This window comes from Diadema antillarum, unplaced genomic scaffold (assembly GCF_040938485.1).
Source record: "Diadema antillarum isolate AM-2024a unplaced genomic scaffold, OU_Dant_1.0 scf00000063, whole genome shotgun sequence".
Taxonomy (NCBI): Eukaryota; Metazoa; Echinodermata; class Echinoidea; order Diadematoida; family Diadematidae; genus Diadema; species Diadema antillarum.
The window spans coordinates 4,250,225-4,274,101 of NW_027270952.1; the positions used below are offsets into that span (position 1 = coordinate 4,250,225).

Sequence of the window (23,877 nt, forward strand, 5' to 3'; positions counted from 1 at the left end):
GATCCAACTGAATTGATTATGTCAAATAACAGAAAAATATGTTTAAGTTTGATCCAACATTTGAAACTTCGCTGCAGGTGATTTCCATACCTCTGACTAATGCCTCTGTACTGGTACAGAGCCAAGAATAGTCAAAGACTGAGGGAGTTAGCTCTGTCCACAATATTCTTTTATGATTTTCATTCAAAAAAAGCTGTTACCATGGCAATGCATAGTCCAACATTGACAATAGGTGGACCTTACAGATCTACATAATGTTGTAGTCAAATAAGCAAATTTTTCAGATCAAAATGCTCAAAAGCTGACAGAGTTAGCAGATTCACAATATTTTTGAATGCCTTTTCTTTTACACAATGCTGTTTCCATGACAATGCATAGTTCTGTATAAAAGTTATAATGGTCATGCAAGTCAAATTTCTTGTAAAATGCTCAAAAACTGAGGGGTTTGCCTCAATCTACAATATACTTGTATGATTTTTATTCAGACATCAGACACAGGTGTCTAGTGCTCTCCTCAGTGTTGCAAGTTCACCTTTCATGCATTCTTGCAGAATATTACCTAAGAACCTCACAAACGGGGGGCATGGTGCCCATTTGTATATCACACTGGGATAATACCTGACATGTTGTAGAAAATTTGACAAGCATTTTCAAAAAGATGATCAAAATGTAACAAGGAAAAGTAGAAATTACGCGGTGCGTAAAATACGTCCCCGCCGGAAGTAGCATTTAGTAGCAAAATGTACAATATAGGTAAAAAGATCAAGGTCAAGGGTGAAAGAAGTCAAGGGTCAAAATTCTATGTAGAAGTTTTGAAGCCCTCACCTAGTGCCATCACATAAAGCAAACGGAATCGAAATCGGGTTAGAAATGGCGAAGGAGTAGCATTTTGTAGCCAATGTACAATATAGGTTAAAAAAAAATCAAGGTCAAAGGTCAAAGAAGTCAAAGGTCAAAATTCTGTGTAGAAGTTTTGAAGCCCTCACCTAGTGCCATCACATAAAGCAAACGGAATTGAAATCGGGTTAGAAATGGCGAAGGAGTAGCATTTGGTAGCAAAATGTACAATACAGGTCAAAAATCAAGGTCAAAGGTCAAAGAAGTCAAAGGTCAAAATTCTGTGTAGAAATTTTGAAGCCCTCACTTAGTGCCATCACATAAAGCAAACGGAATTGAAATTGGGTAACAAATGGCGAAGGAGTAGCATTTTGTAGCAAAATGTAAAATATAGGTCAAAAATCAAGGTCAAAGGTCAAAGAAGTCAAAGGTCAAAATTCTGTGTAGAAGTTTTGAAGCCCTCACCTAGTGCCATCACATAAAGCAAACGGAATCGAAATCGGGTTAGAAATGGCGAAGGAGTAGCATTTTGTAGGCAATGTACAATATAGGTCAAAAATCAAGGTCAAAGGTCAAAGAAGTCAAAGGTCAAAATTCTGTGTAGAAGTTTTGAAGCCCTCACCTAGTGCCATCATATAAAGCAAACGGAATCAAAATCGGGTTAGAAATGGCGAAGGAGTAGCATTTTGAAGCAAAATGTACAATATAGGTCAAAGGTCAAGGTCAAAGGTCACAACTGAAATTCTGTATAGAAGTTTCAAAGCTCCCATGTAGTGCTATCATATAAAGCAAACAGAATCAAAATCGGGTTAGAAATGGCGAAGGAGTAGCATTTTGAACATTTTGATCACACACGGACGCACGGACAGACGGACACACGGACACACGGACACACGGACACACAGACACACACACGTACGGAGCCCGTTTCATAGTCCCCTGCTCGAACTCGTTCGGCGGGGACAAAAACTGGCCCCAATTTGATCCTGGTCCAAATGGGGCCACCCCTGGATCATCCATGAACAACAAATGAAGAAGTCTGCAATGACTGCTTAAAATAGTTATAGACACTTACTCTTCTTGCTTTTGCGTCTCTTCTTTTTCTCCCCTTGCTCTCCCGTTTCGTCTCCCACCTCGTCACTTTCCTCTGAGCCAGAGCCATCATCACTATCATCTAGGCCTTCCCCAGCTGATACATAGGGAGGAAAAGATCATAAAAAGCTTGGTTCAGAGAATAATCTAGTCATGGGAGTGGAGGGGGGGGGGGGTAAGAAAAGTGATACATGCATTGCATAAATCCCTCCATTTAATCAAGTAGACAGTCACAATATCTGATGAAAATCAAGACATTTTGCTATTTGAATTCACTTTAAAATGTTTTCAATAAACCTTTAATACCCATAAATGTTCCTAATACTGCTACACTCTGTGTTACATAGCTTCAAATCACTTAGTTTTTAGATATACAGTACCAGTAGTACACAGCTTTATGGAGTAACAATCTTTTTGCTGAAGTATTTCTGTAGCAGATACCATGTGCTGAAATATGTTAAAATATCTTCTGAAGCTAAGCTAAGCAGCAAGAGAACATCTTCTTAAAATCTTGCCAGGCACCTTGCTAAGGGATGAGAAGGCAGGAAGACAAATTCTCAAAACTTAAAAGGCACCAAGGTGACATGCAAATCTGCCTAGGCATCGTAAGATGAAGAGGCATGCGGGCAATTTCTTCCCTAGGAAGGGAAAATGTGAATTTCCACATGGTCAATCCTCTGGCACCTGAGCTGACTATAGCTACTCTTGACATGTGTGTGTTTGTGAAGTGTGTGCAAGTATGGGGTGTGGGTGTGTGAAAATGTCTGTGTTCCTTTGCCAGATTGATATCATCCTTGTATTACCTTTCTCTTTAAAGTAATCTCTAATAATCATGAGAAATTTACTGATTCCTTCAGTGAGTACGGCTTGACTTTGTAAGAATAGGCACTAGATGATTAAATGACTCACATTCAGACAGCTGTTTCTTCAGGTCCTCAATCTCCTTTTGGAACTGCCTCAGGAGGGCATCCTTGGGGTCCTCATTGATCTTGGCTTTGTTCTTGATGTTCTTTGCACGATTGGCGTAACGCAGGGTGCTAATTGTCTCATCATAGTTGTACTCCGCAGGTCCAATGTTAGCACACTGAAAGGAAGTCACATTCGCCGAGAAGATGCATACATAAGAATAAAGAATAAATGTGCTACTTTCTAAATCACATACAAATGTAGGGCCAAAAATGTATTGCATTAATCAACATAATCTATGCATCTCATCTAGTACTGGGGGAGAAGACTACTAGAGTTAATGATGTCTGCAGCATGATAAATTCCAAACAAAATATGTATTATATACAATGTATATATACAATTGTATCTAGTGAAGATTTGTCCCAGCTTTGAAACTGTCGTCAAAATTTTGTGACTGCATGCATACATTCAATGTGTAATATTTATGTGTGGTCACAAGTGAGCTAACTAGCTATAAGAAGCACACTCATCTAAAACAAGAGACCCGGGGGTCACACGCTCACCTGAGTATCGCAAGTTAACCTTCCATGCATTCTTGCAAACTCTTACCTGAGAACATTGGAAACTTATGTTGGGGGTAGCTTTGAGAGTGGGGGCATGGTGTCCATTTACATATTCCATCACACTGGTAAAAAATACCTACCAAGTACACTGTACTTTATAGAATGTTGGAGTATGCAGCTTGGGAAAAAAAAAAGACTTAAAGCCCTATCGCTTTTGATTAGAACAAGAGAAAATATTATTGAATATTCATTGATTTAGGAGGTTTGGACCCCCTGGGGCCCCCAGGGAAAGCATGGTGCCCATTCAAACACTTTGAAATCTTATCCCAATGGGAATGCTACTTGCCAAGTTTGGTGAAAATCCATTATGGTGTTTTCAGTAAGATAAAAATTTAGGCCCACATTTGGACCCCCCCCCCCCCCATCCCATAAAGCTTCCTTGGGTCCCAAGGGGGTGGGGTAGGGCACCCCTGATTTCCCAGGAACAAACATGAAACAACAGTCATCAATATACTGACTCATTGTATCAACTTAGCTCAATCACTTCTGGTTCCAGAGAAAATCTGCGATTCCTTAAATACAGGGGGGGGGGGGTGGGACCCCTGGGGCCCCCAGGTGGGGCATGGTGCCCATTTGATGGAATTAAGATTCTATCCCCCTAGTGATGCTACCTGCCAAGTTTGGTGAAAATTTGTAATAGGGTTTTCAAGAAAAATATGAAAATTTACAATTTCGGTCCAAATTAAGGCCCCCTGGGGCCCCCCAGGTGGGGCATGGTGCCCATTTGACTGAATTGAGATTCTAACCCCCTAGGGATGCTACCTGCCAAGTTTGGTGAAAATTTGTGATAGGGTTTTCCAGAAAAAGATGAAAATTTACAATTTCGGTCCAAATTTAGACCCCCTGGGGCCCCCTAGGTGGGGCATGGTGCCCATTTGATGGGAATGAGATTCTTTCCCCCTAGGGATGCTACCTGCCAACTTTGGTGAAAATTCATAATGGCATTTTCAAGAAAAAGATGAAAATGTACAATTTGGGCCCTATTAGGACCCCTCCCCATCCCCCTCCCCTGGGTCCCAAGGGGGGCACCCCTGATTCCGCCATGAACAAACTTGAAACTACAGTCATCAATGTACTAATTCATAGTATTAACTTAGCTCTATCACTTCTGGTTCTAGAGAAGAAGAATTTTTAAGATTCCTTAATTTTGGGGGGTTCGGGCCCCTCTGGGGGCCCCCAGGAGTGGTATGGTGCCCACTTATACAAATTGAGATCCTATCCACCTAGGGATGCTACCTGCCAAGTTTGGTGAAAATCGGTCAAGGGGTTCTGAAGAAGAAGATGAAAATGTAACAAGTTTATGCACGACGGACGCCGGACGCCGGATAAAGAGCGATCACAATAGCTCACTTGAGCCTTTGGTTCAGGTGAGCTCAAAAACCAGGCAAAATATCAAGAACACCAGTATACTCTACAGTTGGCTATGGTGAACTACAGAGGTATGTAAACAAACTCATACTACAGTACATCATCAACAAAATTTGCACAATATCTTATTTTCATTATTGTATACAGATATTCAACGTGTATATCTAGGTGTAGTCACAAGTAAGTAAACTAATTATAAGAAGCGCACTCATCGGAAAAAGACACACACACACACACACAAACAAACAAAAAACAGGCAAAATGAGAACACCTGGAAATGCAACATTTGGCTTTAGTTGACTACAGAGTTAATGTTCACAAACTTATATCACAGTACATAGCACAATTTGCACACTGTCTGATTTCCAATATAGTAGCTCCTCTATATGCCCAATATACCGTCAATACAGCATGTTCACAACCAACATAGTAAAATCTGCATTGCAATGACAAAATTTTGCAATCACTAGAGGAAACTTTGAAGTGCTGCTCTAAAGTTTGGCATCATGGAATAAAAGTGCATGATTCTTTGTTGGTTTTCAATCTTTGATTCCTTCCAATTAAGAAGAATAAAAAAAAAAATGTGTGTAACTGACCATGACTGTCTTTGCATTGCCACCAAGGGAATCCTGCAGGAGCCTAGTCAACTTGGAGTTCCTGTAAGGGATGTGGGTGCTCTTCCCATCAACCAGGGATGAGATGACATTACCCAGTGTTGACAGGGAGAGGTTGATCTTGGTGGCCTCCTTCAGACGCTGGCCTGATGCACCTGTCTTGGTCTGTCTTTCTGACCCCTGCAGAGATTTGGAGCAGAGGGAGGAAGTTGTGAAGCATACCAAGTCCATATGAGCATGGGTAACAGGCTTAACAAAGTCTAACGTTTTGATGCAATATGTACAAGTTGGTGAAAATCTGTCATGGGGTTTCGAGAAGAAACTGGAAATGTAACAAGTTTGTGAACAAGTTTTCGCATTTTAACCTGACCTTTGACCCCAAAAGTCTGAAAAAGATCACTGTTGGGCAGTACATGCATATGTACTCAGTTTAATGAAGAAACCTTGAGCCATTTCTGAAATGTATAGAGAAAAAGTTAAATTTTAGCGTATTTCACTTTGACCTTTTACCAATGCACCCATGGCCCACAACTTTCCCCAGATAATCTTTACCTGGTAATGCATGTATACACTACACTTCAAGAAAAAAAGAATGTGAGACATTGCATAGATATGGGTAAAATAGTGAAATTTTAAGAATTTGATCTCAACCTCGACCTCTGACCTTGAACATCTGCAACCAAAAGTTTACAAGCACAACTTCGTCCACTCATACATACATACGTTTCATTAAGATATCTTGAGCCATTTCCGAGATATGGAGAAAACTGTGAAATTTTAGTATTTTCACCTGACCTTTGACCCCATCGCCCAAAACTTGCCCTGTCGAGAATCTTATCTGGTAATTAATGAATTTATACCCTAAGTTTCAAGAAAAACCTTGAGGCATTGCCATAGGTATGGGTGATATAGTGAAATTTTAAGAATTTGACCTTGACCTTTGATCTCGAGCATGAGCAACCAAAAATTAATAGGCACAACTTTGTCCACTCATACATATATATGCCACATTTTATTTGAATACATTTAACGGTTCTTATGTTACGCTGTTCACAAAATTGATTATGGGCAGATGAACAGACAGACGGACAAAGAACCCAAAAACATTGTGCCTCCGGCGACACTTTGTTGCAGAGGCATAAAAAATTTCCATGGACAGAAATGTAAATCACTGTCACAAATTGCAAATTACATGAGATAACACACAAGAATACCTTCACTTCACAAGAATCCCATGTGCATGAAATGTAAATATGCAATAAGTTTCTGTATTTTGGCATTAATCAAAAAACAAGCAAAGTGCCAAAATGTGTCTCGCCAATTCACATAGAAGAAATTAATGTTTTTCTAACTCCCGGAAGTTCATTAACCCCGCCTATGACCTCTGACCTGGTGGTGACCTTCAACTCCCCAAGGGACATTTGGATCAAAAGTTATGAGCCATAATCGAAATGCGCCGTAAAAACTTAACATTGGGCCCTTAAAGTTCGTTGACCCCTGTCTGTCACCTTTGACCTTGTGATGAACTTCAACTTCCCACCCAAGGGACATCTACCATCCAAGTTTGGTTACAAACAGACATATGGATCAAAAGTTTTGAGCCATAATTGAAATGCGCCTTAAAAACTTAACTTTGGGCCCTAAAAGTTTGTTGATCCCTGTCTGTCAGCTTTGACCTTGTGGTGACCTTCAACTCCCCAAGGGACATCTACCATCCAAGTTTGGTCACAAGCGGATATACTGTACCTTGTATATATCAAAAGTTATGAGCCATAATCGAAAAGCGCCGTAAAAACTTAAGGGTTTTATGACATACAAATGCATGTTGATTTGTGTTGATTCATGATACCCTTGACACCACTTTTGAGGTGAAACAAATATCTAGAAACAATCCATACATTTTAAAATAATTTTTCTATTTTTCTTCAGATTAATTGGATACGCCCACAAAAAACCTTCCACACCAAGATTCTTGTTGTGACCTCATCTGTCAATCATTGCTAAAGTACTGATATGTTTAACAAAAGACATTGGAATGCACCTTCCCCTCGACTCGGCATAACTAGCATAATTAGCATAACTAGTTAATAGCCATGTTCAGACGTATTTCTAGTCGGAGTAAAAATTTATGGCACGGTAATTAATATTCAAATTAATGCATATCCTACCACGACCCTTGTGTCCATATGACGGTCGTGGGAAGAAACTCCGACCAATTTATGTGCAAGGGTCGGTGTAACTTCCGGAAGAAGTAGCGCCACACACGTCGACCATGCGATTGTTTTTTACCAGTGGCATTTGTCTTCTCCATTCTTGTTGATGGAAATTTCTGCATGAGCGCCAGCTTCTTCGTCGCGATCGACTAGGTTAAAATTGCACGTGTACTCGCAAAATGTCAACATTGCGATTTGACCCAGGAAGTTTTACTTAGGTCGTAAGGTATGTAAGTTCATAGATACTCCGAGGGCTTGTCCGCACGGGCAATTTACTCCGACCGGCTGGTCATGGTAGCGAGATACTCCTGAGAAAACTCAGGAGTATCTCGTTCGGAGGAAGAGGTCATGGTAAGTTCCTCCGATCCGAGGAAGTTATCACAACCTTGTCCAGACGGGCACTACTCCGACCTATCCTCCGAAGTTACTCCGACCAAGCCTCCTCCAACCCTTCCTCCGAAGTTACTCCGACCAAAACTGCCTCCGTCTGAACACAGCTTCTGTGATATTGATATGACTAACAAAAGACATGGTGAGGGAACATGCATGTTATGCTCGGTCTCGGGGAGGGTGCATTCCAGTACCTTTTGTTAATCATATTAGTACTTTAGCAATGATTGACAGATGAGGTCACAACAAGAATCTTGGTTTGGAAGGTTTTTTGTGGGCGTATCCAAGTAATCTGAAGAAAAATATAAGAAAAATGACTTAAAAATATACGGATTGTTTCTAGATATTTGTTTCACCTCAAAAGTGATGTTAATAGTATCATGAATCAACACAAATCAACATGCATTTGTATGTCATAAAACCTTTAACACTGGGCACTAAAGTTCATTTACCCCTGCCTGTGACCTTTGCCCTTGAGGTGACCTTCATGTTTAGTAAAATGTGTAACTTTCCCTTCAAGTCTGATTGAAATCGAAGTCTTTAGTAGAGAGTTATTCAAGTTTTTGTAGCGTTACGGACGGAAGTTGGACGGACAGACGCCGCAGGCAATCCCTTAGTCTCCCCTCACCTCCGGTGGGCTCAACAAAAATGAACAAACTTTAATTCAATTCATCAGATTGTTGTACAATTTTTGAAATGATGACTTGAAAAAGAGACAGATGGCTTTTCATGTGATGCATCGGCATAGCACATTTGTTAAAATCTGACAAGAAATGTAGCCAGAAGAGCACACAAGAAGTGTGACTCATCAACCTATACAGGCTGAAATGTAGAACAGGCATGAGACAGAGAAATGTAAAAAAAAGAGGAGGGACTTTGCGAGGGAGCGGAGCGACCGAGCGGGGGGAGGGTGTGGGAGGGGGGTGTGCCCCCTCCCACGGTGAGGACTTTTTGAAATTTAAGGTATGAAAAAACATATTTTAAAGCATTTTACAACTGAAATTTACTATTGTTATGAGGTACATTTTACAGATAAACATTGTGATAATTGAACTCATGAATGACACTTGCAAAATCTAAAGGAAGGAATATGCTTAACTGTTATACCTTCTCAAATGTGAGGCCATAATACACCACAGTAATGGGAAAGACTTCTTCTTCTTCTTCTTCTTCTTCCGATAAAGTGCTGCCCTCAAATGGTCGACTTCCTTTTGAGACAGCCACCCCAATGACACTAGTACTAAAAAATAAGTGCAGATCTATACCTAACGTTATACAACTCTACGTAGCGTAACCTTGCTTGCGATACGCACGGATGCACGCACTCACTTTTGGGTGGCTGTCTCAAAAGGAACTCTTGCCCAGTAATGTACACCCAGGTGACGTCTTGCTGGATTCAGTTCATAGGGGTACAAAAAAAGTGTTATAAATCACAGCTTAGCATTGTTGGCTTCCGTAGTTGATGAGTGCGTGGCACATTGTACAAAACGCTCTCCCTGCCTCTTCAGCTTTCTTTATCGTATCGCCCAAGCGAATCCTTGCGGCGGATGATGTATCACAAGTTCCAGGTCCCAAGGAAGTCGATTGACTCGCTGGCCTAGGTAGAAGACGAAACTGGTGCTGGGAGATCAACTTCATAGTCCAACCACTGCCACTTGAACTTATTGGAGACATCTTTTTCAATATCCGCTACATGAGGGTCATCCTTATCGAGGGTCTTCATTTTCTCGTTGAAGAAAAAATACTCAAAATCACGATGACAAATGTAGTCACGCCAATCATCATGCAGTCCATCGTAATCATCAATCAGCGGGAGGGATACAATAGCAGCGCATCGCGCTGAACGCTGCGGCAGCATGCATAATACGCAGCTACAGCTACAGCCTCACACATGTGTGCATCACACCACACTGCAAGCTAGAAGTAGATCGACACGCACGTTTCACATCCACGCCACTTACTTGTACTTAGCAGCAAAGAGTATAGAAGCGCACGTGCGCTCTTTCCTTAGCAGTATGTGCAGTCCATTTCACGCATCATCATGCATGCAACATCGCACAGCTGCCCGCTGACAAAATGCACTCATCACCATTCACACAATGCAATGCCGATACATCACAGCTATTATGGTACGGTATCACACACTCAGCATCCGTTGCTTTAGATAGTACGGCGAGATATGGTGGCTGCAAAAAAAGAAAAAAGAAAAAAAAAAAAGGAAAATCACGGAAAGTTTCCCGACTGTGTATTTCCCCCCCAGAATTTCAAAATCCGCGGAAATCCGCGGATCCGCGGAGAAATCTCATGCCTGGTAGAAGTAGCATAGATCATCAAAACTCTATGAAACCTAGAATGCCTAACCATGAACCTACGTACCAAGTTTGAATGAAATCAATTGAGTAACTATTGAATTATTGCATTGCACACATGTTCACTTGATTCTGCAAAACCCGGATCAATGAAAGTAGCACCACCAAACCTTATACCGGTAGGTGTCTTCTCCTACCCATATCCACTTCTATTCCTGTAAATTTCTGTCAAGTTCACGTACCGCAAGATCCACCATGTGAAGTTTGCCGACCCTTACATGTTGCTCCTTGTCAAGACCCATGTCACTTCGCTCTAGGGTGATGGTGAAGATGGCATGGGAGCGAGAGCTTTGCTCATTCATGTTGGTGGCTCCAACAGACCCTGTCAAGAGGTGAAATGGATGCATGTATATTGTCTCTTTTTGAGGGATTCTTGTATTATTTGTATATCTCAAAGTATGAATTGATTGGACAAGGTGATCTATTACTACTTGTACAAAAAAGAAAAGAAAGTACAGTGTGGTTTCAAACAGGGCATAGACACCCTTAAAGGCATTATAGACCGAAACTAAATTAGAAAAACACAGTGTTCAGCACTCCACCAAGCAGCTCATTTTCACCCATATTTTGACTTCCACACTATAATAGTCCTACAGTCCCACTGCATAATAAAAATTAATCAATGGTCTCCATCACAATATTGTGTACAAAAGAGTAATGGGGATGTTAAGTAATCTGGCTATTTATTGTGCAGATATATCCATACGTAAATGTTGAAGAACCCTTTGAAAAGTTTAACCCTAAAAAGACTGGGCTATTTTGGTAGCTCAAAAGACTGGGGGGGGGGGGGGCCTAAAGGGCCCCCCCCTTAAGATCTCGGCCGTGGATCGCGCGATCGCCACGGAAATTTGCACAATGGTAGTGTGCGATGTAATCTACAAGATCGTATATTTAAATTTCCAAAATAGTCTTCTTTTATTTTATTTTGATTAATTATGCTAATTCATGCGAGAAATCAGACTTTTTGATCTAAATCAGTAAATAAAGATCAAAAAGTGCTCATTTTGGTCTAGATATCTTTATGGCATTCTTAGCAAATGTACTTGAAAAAAAAGTCAGTATCAAAATTAATTTCTTATTTATTTTATTGTTTTATGAATTTCTTATGTATTTCTATGTTTTTTCGACCTTTTGTTTTTGTTGTTTTTTTCAGCAAAATTTTTGGCAGACCCTTTTTGAAGCATAATACTACTAAAACAAATTGATTTTAGCCATTGAGAGTAAAGATAAGCATATTTATATGAACCATGTGATAAAACTCAATTTGTATTGACTTTGTACACAAAATCACATTTTTGAGCCATTTTTGGTCTCACGTGCATGTACAAAAAGTTATGTAACTTCAGAACCGTACCCCCGGGCGTCACAAATTTGGTGTCAAATGTGCGGGAAACTCGAAAGAAAAAAGTCATAGAGCATCGCGGCGAGAGCATTGCGTGTTGCTGAGTAATCGCGCGAAATGTCGGGGGGGGGCCTTTTAGGCCCCCCCCCCCCCAGTCTTTTTAGGGTTAAATTAACTCCTGGATCCCGATGGTGATATCACACAATGCATTTTTGTAAGTTACAGAATTGAAGGACCCAAACACCTGTTCATCAATGAGATTCCCAGGGGAGTAGATTTTATTTTTTTAAATAAAAGACTTGCCCCACCTGCCTGGCAACCAGTTGGACCAAGGGTTGGAATTGGTTTCTGGCTTTTTCAGAAACACTGCATCGACTCATCTGCCAGCCATTCTGCTGCAAATCTGGTTGGAAGATTACTCTAGGAGGGAACTGTTTCGCATCTGGTGCAGAATCTGGGTATGCTCCAATCGAGGGTGAGGCCTTGGCTGGAGCTTTGCCATTGGATGCCCTGACCTCATTGTTGCTGTTGACCACAAACCCCTCCTTAAGACTTTTGGTATTGATACATTTAATGACATCCCACACTGTTGCCTTCAAAATTTGAAAAAGAAGTGGCTTTGAAACTACTGCCAGATTGTCAACGTTCCAAGTGTCAGCCGTGCTGCTGCCAATGCTATCTCCAGTTGGCCCTTCGGAGAGGTCCAGCAAATTTTCCTCTAACAATGTCGCAAACCTTCAAGACCCTTAATTCCCCTTCCTTCTCCACCATTATATCATAGATTCCTCCTTGCTATCTGCAACCCTGCCGAAGACACTGCTCAAGTCTGCACAAGAGATATGCTACCCAAAAGTGAGGTCATCTAGACTGTTACATGGAATGCCATTCATTTGACTACAGCAAGTGACCCATCCAAGTATCATTATGAAGGCTTCCTTGAAAAACGCAGCACCCTCCCACCAGACCTTTCCCAAATCACCAATTCATGAAATTCCTAAACTAGCTTTATGCTGTCACTACATGTAAGTATCTTGATCGCATGGTCATCCCCCTCCCTGCTGCAGGCCTTACACTCTGCACAGCAGGGTTTCATGCAAATGTGTTCCACAGAAGAATCTTCCATCTCTTGGATTGACCCTAGCAATTGCTAAGATGCGAGAGCTATGCTATGAGATCTTGCAACCCCATGGCATCCTCCCAGATAGCTGCACCATCTACTCTGCCAGCTTACCCAGTCTACCCATTCTGGTGCAGTGCTGCCAATTACTTTTAATTTCAGGACAATATAAACTACTTGGTCATTGTGGCAATTGGCCTATCATTGAAGCTGCTGCTGGGGCCAAAGGACTCATCAATGACTCAAATCCCATTAAGCGGGATAACGCTGGCATCATTGCATAGGTCCATCAGTATGACTATTAATGTTAACAGCTCTGGAATTGTTGCCCTTAACACAGATGATGCCTTTGTAAGTTAACACCTGTCATCCCCCAGCACCATTATGCATGCCCCCCCCCCCCCCCCCTCACCCACCACACAGTCCCCTGGTGCTCCTGTACCTTCAGTCCCCCATTCACCTTCACCCTGCCAAGGACCCCACTAAGTAACAGCCCTGTTATATCCAATATTTGGGAAAACTTTGAAGGACTCAAAGACTGGAGGTATGTTCCATCGACAGCCCACCTCCTTCGGCTGCTGGTACAATGTGTATGATTTGACTTGAACATCACCTGTGTATTGAATTTTTGCAAGCTTGGGAGCAGTCCCCCTCTGACCCAAAGACAATTGTCACCGTCAGCGTCCAGGCCATCCCAACTACCATTCAAGCCCTCAGATAACCCACATGCTTCATTCTTATAGTATTGTTTCCCCCTCCTTCATAGAGAAGTTTCTATTTCTATCATTTAGAGGAAATGTCTGAATTACCTACTACCTCTACAATATACCAGCTTATGAAAGGAATCTCATTCTCCGGGTTGCAAAAGGGGCACACAAATTTTACATATCTCCTGTGCTGTGTTACATTAAGCAGTCTGATGCAAAAATCACACATACTATTCTTATTGCCCAGTGTCATTATCCTGTCCATATCGTCTGCATTATTGACCACAAATGCTGAGAGATCCTTCACATACACTCCAACGTCCGGACGCTCTTTGACCTGAAAATGTACAAGCAAACGATTCATTCAAATAACCATATTCAATAAAAGTAAATTTTCAAAAACTTGGAAATTCAAAGAATTCTGATGAAATATTTCCTATGGACTAGTTGTTAGCTAATATTATACCTTACACTTTGATTTGGAAAGAAAATCCATATGACCATTACAGATTGATTTTAATTTAATACCACGTACATAAATATAGAGACTAATGATGTTATCACAGAACTACCATCTAGTTAGGTATTCATATTCAATTCTCTATCACTGTCACACTCTGATCATAACAGAAAGGCTAACAACAGCATGGATGAGCATTGCTTTTCTAATATATAAATAAAAACAAGTAAAAAAAAAAAAACTATATTGGGTCATGGTGTAATGCAAACACTATCTTTTTTTAAAAACATTAATGTCTCCAATACAGTGCACTGCCATTATAATGAACATGGATACAACAAAATGCCAGCTACAATGAATTTAAATTCAGGCCCTAACATTATCTACTCTATGTTTTTTATTGTTTATTTGTTCCGTTATAACCAAATTTCTATATAACGAAAGAAAAATTGCCGGTCCCAAGAGATTTGTCTTATTATCCATACAAACTGCAAAATTTTGCATGAATATCCACTCCATGCACGCTCATGAATGATATTTCTGTATATATATATATATATATATATATATATATATATATATACATATATACACACCTTGCGAAAAAAAATACATCCCTTAATGGCATCAAGGTGGTTTCAGGGGATTTGTATGACATGTTGTTGTTGTTGTTGTTGTTTCATTCTGCTTTCTCAAATTCACTATTTCTTTCCACAAAGGCTGTGCACAGAATTATCAGAAGGTGCTTTAGTACAAGAAGCACAAAAAGAATATGAAAATGCAAAAATAATGGGAAAGACAAACCACAAAGCCAGCCTCACCTCTAAGCGAGATGCCTGATCTTTTCCTAACAGATCCCTGACCTCTTCATTATAAATCTCCAGATATGACACTCGTACAAGAAATCTGAAACAAAGATCATATAAAACATACTTGTCACTAAACCATGTACACTTTGTAAGACATATATATACTCCTGACCAGGTCTGACAGTTTTGGGTAGAAGTCATGTCACCGGAGATGCAAAAATAAGTGGAATGACACAGACAGGGACAAAAATTTGTGCACTATTTTACTCTTTTTCACAATATGTATAAATCTGGCAGCAAAGCTTTCAAAAAGCAGGGTTTTTTTTTGTTTTGTTTTGTTTTGTTTTGTTTTGTTTTTGTTTTTGTTTTTTTGGGGGGGGGGGTGTTTTTAAAAGCAATCTTTCAGTTGTTCACTGTGCCTTTTCCTGAGCGCCTGCTGCATGTCATGGGTATTGCACACAGCATGCTATTCCAACGGCTGGAGTGATAAAGTCAATTCATTGGTGTGCAGCCTGAATGTGTGACGTACATGCACAGGTACACAGATGGATGCTGGAAAGCCTTAATTTTTCAGTCTCATTCAGATTGTAGTCTTACAATCAAAATGCATGAACCATTACAAAGGGCTTGGCAGTAATTTTTTTCTCTGGTGGCCCATACAGCCCCTTAAAAGCTTTAACTCTGAACTTTTGGTGGGTAAAAAAAGAAATACACTGGTAGAAAAAAAAACAGGAAACATAACAATAGTATTACATTCCATTTTTAATACTAGTTGCCAAATTGGACCACCAAAAGATATCCATATAAAAATGGGAAATTTGGTAGCCCAACATCAATTTTAAGTGGCCTAGTGGCCTAGGGATATTCAAGAAGATGAAAATGTAAAAAGTTTACGCAAGACACTCAACACACAATGCATGATGGACTATGCATGACGGACGGTGGACGATTGAGTGATCTTAATAGCTCACATGAGCCTAAAAAAAAATAGATATGAAAAGAGTCAGGATAGATGTAAGGGGGTTAAACGATGGATGACAAAACAACAAAAGCCCAATAATCATACAAAGGAAACAGAATATTTCACAGACCCTCAAATTTACTCTCATGACTTTTGAACAAGGCAAGTGCCATAATGTGTCTCGCCCATACTAGTACAAGAAATTGTACGCGAATGGGATATAACAGTGTCAGAGGTAAACGACACGGAAAGTTTTTTTTTTCTCCTTTTCTCCTACCCTCTCATTTACGGTGGGCTACTGTCTAGGCAGAAAAGAATTTTTAGGCCAACAGCTGGCGAGATCGAGGGTTTGCAAGCTGCATCCTTCTCGCAGCACGGTAAGAAATGCTTGGCTGGGTTTCCCGCGAATTTTGTTATGATTCATTTGGTTATCAATAAAGGCCGCACCCCGGTATTTGAATAAAGATAATGCAAGGGAAAGTGAGTAGTTCAATTACAGGTTAATTAATATTGTATCGGTATGGAAGTGAAAGGTCAAAATTAAGGGGATCCCACTGATTGGAGAGTGATAATGTATGCAAGGTTAAGGGCGAGAGAGGGAGCGTAAGAGAAGATAAATAGCTGTGAAGGAGGAATAAGAGATGAGAAGCTAATCCGACGCGAGAGTGGAAAGATCGTTTGTGCCCATTGGAAAGGGTCCAGCCATGTCGAAATAGGAGGGAATCCAGGATGAGACTCCGCTGAGATCCGAGCTAAAAGGCTTTGAGGGAGAAAGCGAGAGAGAAATTGAACCTGTGATACTCCGAGGCTAAAGTATTCCTGCTGCTGAGCGGAATTGGCAGACGGGGCACTGGACGACAACTCCGAGGGCAGACGGCAATTCTCCGTGCGGGTGAAGGGCAGAAATAACTGTAAGTGGAGTTTATATATGCTGATTTCAGTCATTTTTTCTTAGTTAGTTTTTTAAGGGACTCAATAGAGACGCTGTTAAACGAGGCGCCTGGTATCAACTGAAAGTTTTATGTTTTTGTACGAAGAAAACGATTTGATGTGTAAGGTGAGAATGAATTGATATGTGGAAGAGAGTAGGGTTGTAATTTTTGCGCAGAAATAAAGGACATAATTATGAACGTCAGATTGGAAGACATCAAGTTTATAGAAGTATATCCGATATTGTTATAGCTGTAAGCCAGAAGTTTGGTTATTGTTTATGCACACATTGTAATGATTGGTCATGAATTTGGAAGCTAGGAATTATGATGAAGAGATTCCCCAGGTAGAGAATTATTGTTTGGGGTGAACCTAAAGGAATAATTACAGCAGTAGTAGGTATTAAATATTGGTCATCGTACAGGGCGCGAATGCTATGATGTTATAAGATGATTTTGATATTGATATTATAAGATGATTTTGATATTGCGGTCATAAGAAGACTGTGATATTGATGCTATGAGTGTGACACAGAATAGTCGCCATGTAGTCGGGGAACATCAAAGTGAGGATAGAACAGTATTAATATGGATGGATATTATTGTGTTAGTGATGGCTAATTGTAAATTTACAGCCGCATCCTTATATTGCTACGAGCTGAGACAGCAGCATTGCTACGAGCTGAGACAGCCGCATAGCTACGAGCTGAGACAGCCGCATAGCTACGAGCTGAGACAGCCGCATTGATACGAGCTGAGACAGCCGCATTACTAAGAGCTGAGTCCGGGACCAGCCGCTGCCCGGTGACTCAGTCACGGTCGTCAACAGAGAGACGCTGTCGTCACGGGCCGAGCCCGACTGGTCGACGTCGACACCGACGCCGCGCCCTTGCGATCTACAAGACGCACGAGGGCGCCCTCCAGCGATGTAATAGGACACCCAACTCGGCGAGATAACGCCTGACAGTTGGTAGTAACAGGAGCTCCGTAGGCAGTAGTATAAGTGTAGTGTAATTGTAACAGGGAGTTTGTTGAGTTTGATAAAATTAAATTAATTCAGTGGAATATTTTATTTAAGTATATAAAACATAAGCAGATAATTCATTCATGTTGAATTGCGTTATGATGAGATTTGTCAGAAAACATAGAACCCGCAGAGGAATTAAATTTTTGTTTATTGCATTTTGAACCCAAAAAAAATCTTCACGCTGTGTTATTTATGTGTTCCAGATTAGAGCAAAGTAGCACAGTACGTTCCCCCTGACAAACAGATAAAAAAAAAGAGATATAACAGATAACAAGAGATCCGCGGGTCTAGCGCTCACCCGAGTATCGCAAGTTCACCTTTCACGCAGTCACTAATCTAAATTATTCACAGCTCTACCAAAATTTGACCAGGCATTCTCAAGTAGAAGATGAAAATGTACAATAAGGGCCCAAATCTTTTAAGATTCCTTAATTTGGGGGGATTGGGCCCCCCTGGGGGCCCCCTGGGTGGGGCATGGTGCCCATTGTAACAAATTGAGATCCTAACCCCCTAGGGATGCTACCTGCCAAGTTTGGTGAAAATGGGTCATGGGGTTCTCAAGAAGAAGATAAAAATGTACAATTTAGGCCCCATTAGGACCCCTCCTCACCCCCCTCCCCTGGGTCCCAAGGGGGGCACCCCTGATTCTGCCATGAACAAACTTGAAACTGCAGTCATCAATGTACAAACTCATAGTACTAACTTAGCTCTATCACTTCTGGTTCTAGAGAAGAAGATTATTACAGATTCCTTAATTTTTTTTTTTTTTGGGGGGGGGATTTGGGCCCCCTTGGGGGGCCCCCTGGGTGGGGCATGGTGCTAATTTTTAAAAATTGAGTTCCTAACCCCCTAGGGATGCTACCTGCCAAGTTTGATGAAAATTGGTCTTGGGGTTTTCAAGAAGAAGATGAAAATGTAAAAAGTTTACGCAAGACGCACAACGGACGACGCACAACGGACGCCGGACGAAGGGCGATTGCAATAGCTCACTTGAGCCTTTGGCTCAGGTGAGCTAAAAAGAGATATAAAAGCATAAAAATTTATGGCAAAAAAGAAACGTGCCATAAAAACTTAACATTGGGCCCTTGAAATACGTTGACCCCTGCCTGTGACCTTTGACCTTGTGGTGACCATCCACTCCCCAAGGGACATCTACCATCCAAGTTTGGTCACAAACGGATCTATGGATCAAAAGTTATGACCCATAATAGAAACACGCCATAAAACTTAACATTGGGCTCTAAAAGTTCGTTGACCCATGCTTGTGACCTTTGACCTTGTGGTGACCATCCACTCCCCAAGGGACATCTACCATCCAAGTTTAGTCACAAATGGAGTTATGGATCAAAAGGTATGATCCATAATAGAAACTAGCCATAAATTCAATTCAATTCAATAGTTTATTTATTTCCATCATCACAAAAAAAGATAAGAAAAGAGCCCTAAAAACTTAACACTGGGCTCTAAAAGTTTGTTGACCTCTGCTTGTGACCTTTGACCTTGTGGTAATCATCCAATCCCCAAGGGACATCTACCATCCAAGTTTGGTCACAAATGGAGTTATGGATCAAAAGTTATGACCCATAATAGAAACGCGCCATAAAAACTTAACATTGGGCCCTAAAGTTCATTGACCCCTGCCTGTGAGCTTTGACCTCGAGGTGACCTTCATATATGGTAAAATGTGAAACTTTGTATGACCCCCCTTCCCTCGAAGTTTGATTGCAATTGAAGCCCAGAGTGAAGAGTTACTGAAGTTTTTGTAGGGTTATGGACAGACGATGGATGGACGGACGGACGGACAACGGACGACGGACGGATGGATGGACAACGGACGGACGGACGACGGACGGACAGATGCTGCAGGCGATCCCTTAATCTCTCCTCACCTCCGGTGGGCTTGACAAAAATGACATTTGTATTTGATGTGGGCTCACTCATGCATGATTCAGCAAATCATTCTCATTTTCATACTGATATATAGCGGTCACCTCAGTCGAATCTGTCTATAAAGACCACGTTTGGCATTCCCATGAGTGGTCTTTATAGACAGGTTTGACTGTATGTGCATGCCCAAGAAAGTTCTTCGCCAGCAAGGTAAAAAATAAGGGCGGCTAGGCAGTTCTTCAAAACACTGTGTTCTTCTACAACTATTGTCTTATCTTGTTTATTGATGAGAAACAAATGGCTCATACCTGACATTTTCCTGCTCCTTGGCTATATGTCCAAATATGTGGGCGAATGAGTTGGGTATAATTCCCCTCAACTCTGGTTGTGATCTCACACCTTCCATTGTAAAAGTCTTGCCTGTACCAGTTTGTCCATACGCAAATATTGTTCCTGGAAAGATATGATGAATCCGAGAAAGCAGAATGAAAAATCCAATATCATAGAACACAAGATATCAAGTTTTACCATCCAGCAAAGGGAGAAGTTACAACCATGAAAATTTCAAGGTTGGCTGTGCATGAAAGAATCCCATTAACATCATCTTTAGACATGTGATAAACCTTGTAAAGTCCCTGACATAAAAAACAAACAAACAAACACTAAACTCTTTCAGGCAATCAAACAGGGAGCCATCAGATACAGATATATCCCAGAGCTACCAAGTCTCATGCATTCTGCGTGAGACTCAAGCATTTAGGGGCCGTCTCACGATCTCACGCATGGCACCCATTTTTCTCACGCATTGGGCGAAGTCTGCAACTTTGGCCTATAATAATGAGCATAGCTCAAAAGATTAAAGTGATAGTTGCAACTGAAGGTGCATTTCCCTTTTTGTCTTTCAAAATAAGTAAAAAATGGTCACCTAAGTATGCACCTGATCGCACCATTAAGAGCTAAAAATTGAAAAAGCTCCCTACTGTGGGAGGCCACAGGGGGGAAAAACCCCTCCCACACCCTCGCTCGCTGGCACATTTGCGCGCCGAGATGCCGAGCGATGCCGAGTCATGAAAATCTCACTCATAAAAATTTTTTGAACTTGGCATCCCTGATATCCTGCCATGGATGCAAAATCAAAATTCAGTCAACATGCTACAGGCCTCGAAATAGGATTTTGGAGGGGCAAGGCCATTTAGAAAAGGGCACTTTTTCCAAGAGGCCAGGGCACTTAGGTCAGTCAGAGGGGCACCAAGGCCACACTGGAAAGGGCATGTTGGGTGTTTATGAAAAAAGAAAGAAGAAAAAAACCGAGAAAAACAAACAAACACACACACACACACACACAAAGTGCAACACACAACAAAAACCTCTTCCCTACAGCTGTAACACATTCCCGATTTCCGCGTTTCTATCAGGTGAAACAACATTTTTTAAAACAGGAATAAAACAACAGTAGGTGTTGATTGAAACTCGACACCAATTCAGGCCAGCCAGGCCAGGCTGCCATGTAACTTCAAAGCACATTCCGACAGCTGGCTGGTAAAACCACAAGGCAAAGGAATTTGCGCGCGTGTGAATTGCTCGACTGGAGGGAGGGCCTGGGAGCATGGGTGATTACTATGTAGTCTGTGAGCTATCAAAAGTTACGTTCAGACGGCAGGCCCTAACCTCGAGGTTTAGCTTTTGCCCCCTAACTACGACGTGTGTCCACACGACGAATCTTAACCTCGAGGTTACGAAACCTCGAGGTTAAGCTTCTGCCCCCCCGTAACTACGAGTGGGTCCCACTCGATGTTAAAACCACCGGAAGTTTCAGCCCACACTGCTAACAAGGCGTCTATTTATCCTTTAGTCCAACCCTGTCGGACTCGCTTACACTGCAGAGATAGCACTGCACTGATGACTTTATGCCTTTATGAAGATATTCGTCGAAAACATTTTTTTTTAGCGTCAGAGAAGAATATAGAATACAGTAGCGAGTTCGACGTGTAAAGTTTCAGAGATCAAGCGCATGGGAAGAAAAGATGATGTTGTTGTGTCGTGCGTCATAGGTTTTTCACGTGTAGTGTATTTGTGGTGTACGTTTGGGAGGTTGACCCGGAAGCAGAGGGAAATTGTGGGGGCTGGAGTTTACGGCGAGGTCACTCTTAACTTCGAGTTCATTGTTTTTTGTGTCCACACGGTGCTTAACTACGAGTGGGGACCCCCCGCAGCTCGTGGTTAGAGCGCTAACCATAAGATTTCTCGTGGCTCGAAACATCGAGCAAACCTCGAGGTTTGCTAACTACGAGTGCGTCTTCACGGTCCCTATCTACAAGCTCTAACCTCAAAGTTTCCTAACTTCGAGGTTAAGGGCTCCCGTCTGAACGTAACTAAAAGCAGACCTTTTGAACAACTGCAAACGTCATGATACTATTTTGTCTTCCTTTTGGCCTCAAAGAAAAACATCAAAAAGACGAGTTGAGTATCACGAGTTTGTACATCGCCATGCAAAAAGATTACTACACTCATGTCATGACACGAAATGAATAAATATTCCAAGACAAAAAACAAAGCAGCCTCTGTGACATCGAGACACCATGCGTTCACCATGCACGTTGGGAAGCAACGAGTTGGAGTTGGCAGGGAGGGTTGATCCAGGAGTTTGTGAGAACTTCCCGAGTTACAATCTCAAAGCAAAGCTGAAGCTTCTTGTGGTCTCACGCTCAGCACATCTGCGTGCTAGTTCTCAATTCGAAGGAAGTTTATCTCTGATCTGTTGATTTATTTTTGCTGAATCATAGGAGCTCATCATGCCTGAAGTTCAAATGGAAGGTTGCCAAAAATTTCATATTTAAGCTTCAGAATTTTCTGACACATTGCCTACTATATTCATTTGAAATAGCAAATTTAGAGGGTACATATCAATGTGGATGATGATCATCCACATCCGATGATTATCCACATATATTCAAAATTTGACATTTCAAATGCATTAAAAATCTTCCAGTAATTTATTTTAGGCTGTTGATGCAGCAGTAAAGACGTCAGAAATTTCATATGAACTTGAATATTAGTCAGGATAAAGACAAAAAAAAAAGAATCTGCACAAAAAAATACAATTCTTTCATTGTCACAGGTAGTCAAATTTGTGTTTTCACGAAAAATTTGACACTCTACTAACACCTCAAAATCGCAGGAGAGTGATAAGAAATACAGAATCATTACGTTTGTAATCCTGGGTCTTCGCCCTGGGGCTTCGACTTGAGCTATCTTTGATAATTAAACATTCTTTCCCTGTTCATCTCCAAGACCCCAGACAGTTAATGACCTCCAAGAATGCGCCAGTACGCGCGGTTTCTTCTGTTGATTGGTCTCTCTCTCTCCACCCCTCCCCATTCCCCAGTCTGGTACCTTGGCATCGTGGAATTTTTCTTTTTGCTTGGTGAACTTGGTGTTCACTCTTTAAGTCTATCTGAATATGCGCTGTCTAGCTAGTAACTCTATGGCCGCTGCGCTGCGGAGGCAGTCGGGACGGTAAAAGCCGGTCGGGCGTACATGTGTACATATTACGTACACGTCGTCTCGTATCTCGGAAAGATACTTTGAGTTTGAATCAGATATATTGGGACGCGAGTGAACTGAAGGTATGATATTTGAGATCAGGAGAGTTGTTCAAGCTTATTAAAGTGTAGACTTTGAGAAAGGGCATATCATACGTCATAAATAATAACTTTCATTCTAAAAGGGCACCACGGCCCCAAGAAAAAGGGCACTTTTTTTGCCCTTTTTTTTTTTGGCCGTAACTTTGATCAAAAAACAAAAGGCATTGCGGCCAACGAGAGGGGCACCGACGGCCATGGCCGTCGGTGGCCGTCGGTTAATTCGAGGCCTGATGCTATGTTTTGTGTGTTAATAAGACAACAAATCATCCCTGTTACAGGATGAACTCAATATGCAAGTTTATTCAAAGTTGCCTGTTTGCTAACATAATATTTACAATATTTTCTGTGCAGTAATCCTTCATTCTTCTCTTCTCTTTACCAACAGATAATTTTGGTCTATTTCTCTATATTTTTATCTATATCTGTTAAAAGAAAACATATTTCTTCAGGTGACTGGAGTAACCTTTATAGAAAGAAAAAAATTAGCCATCAGTTTGCACCAAAATACAGTCCGACCTCTCTTATTTGGCCTCCCTGTATCCAGATGTCTCCATTATTCCGACAAGATCTCACCGTGAA

The 23,877-nt window shown here is 41.3% G+C and overlaps 1 protein-coding gene across 1 annotated transcript in view; it reads right to left on the reverse strand.

The window, feature by feature from the left end:
* Positions 1–23,877, reverse strand: part of LOC139716226 (kinesin-II 85 kDa subunit-like) — a 62,078-nt gene that overhangs the window by 15,141 nt on the left and 23,060 nt on the right. The window contains exons 3-9 of the mRNA XM_071627790.1: positions 19,963–20,107; positions 14,863–14,947; positions 13,813–13,918; positions 10,598–10,737; positions 5,426–5,623; positions 2,839–3,013; positions 1,913–2,026 (exon numbers count right to left, since the gene is read on the reverse strand). Of these exons, the coding sequence (XP_071483891.1) occupies positions 1,913–2,026; positions 2,839–3,013; positions 5,426–5,623; positions 10,598–10,737; positions 13,813–13,918; positions 14,863–14,947; positions 19,963–20,107 (963 nt within the window). The remainder of the gene's footprint in view (positions 1–1,912; positions 2,027–2,838; positions 3,014–5,425; positions 5,624–10,597; positions 10,738–13,812; positions 13,919–14,862; positions 14,948–19,962; positions 20,108–23,877) is intronic.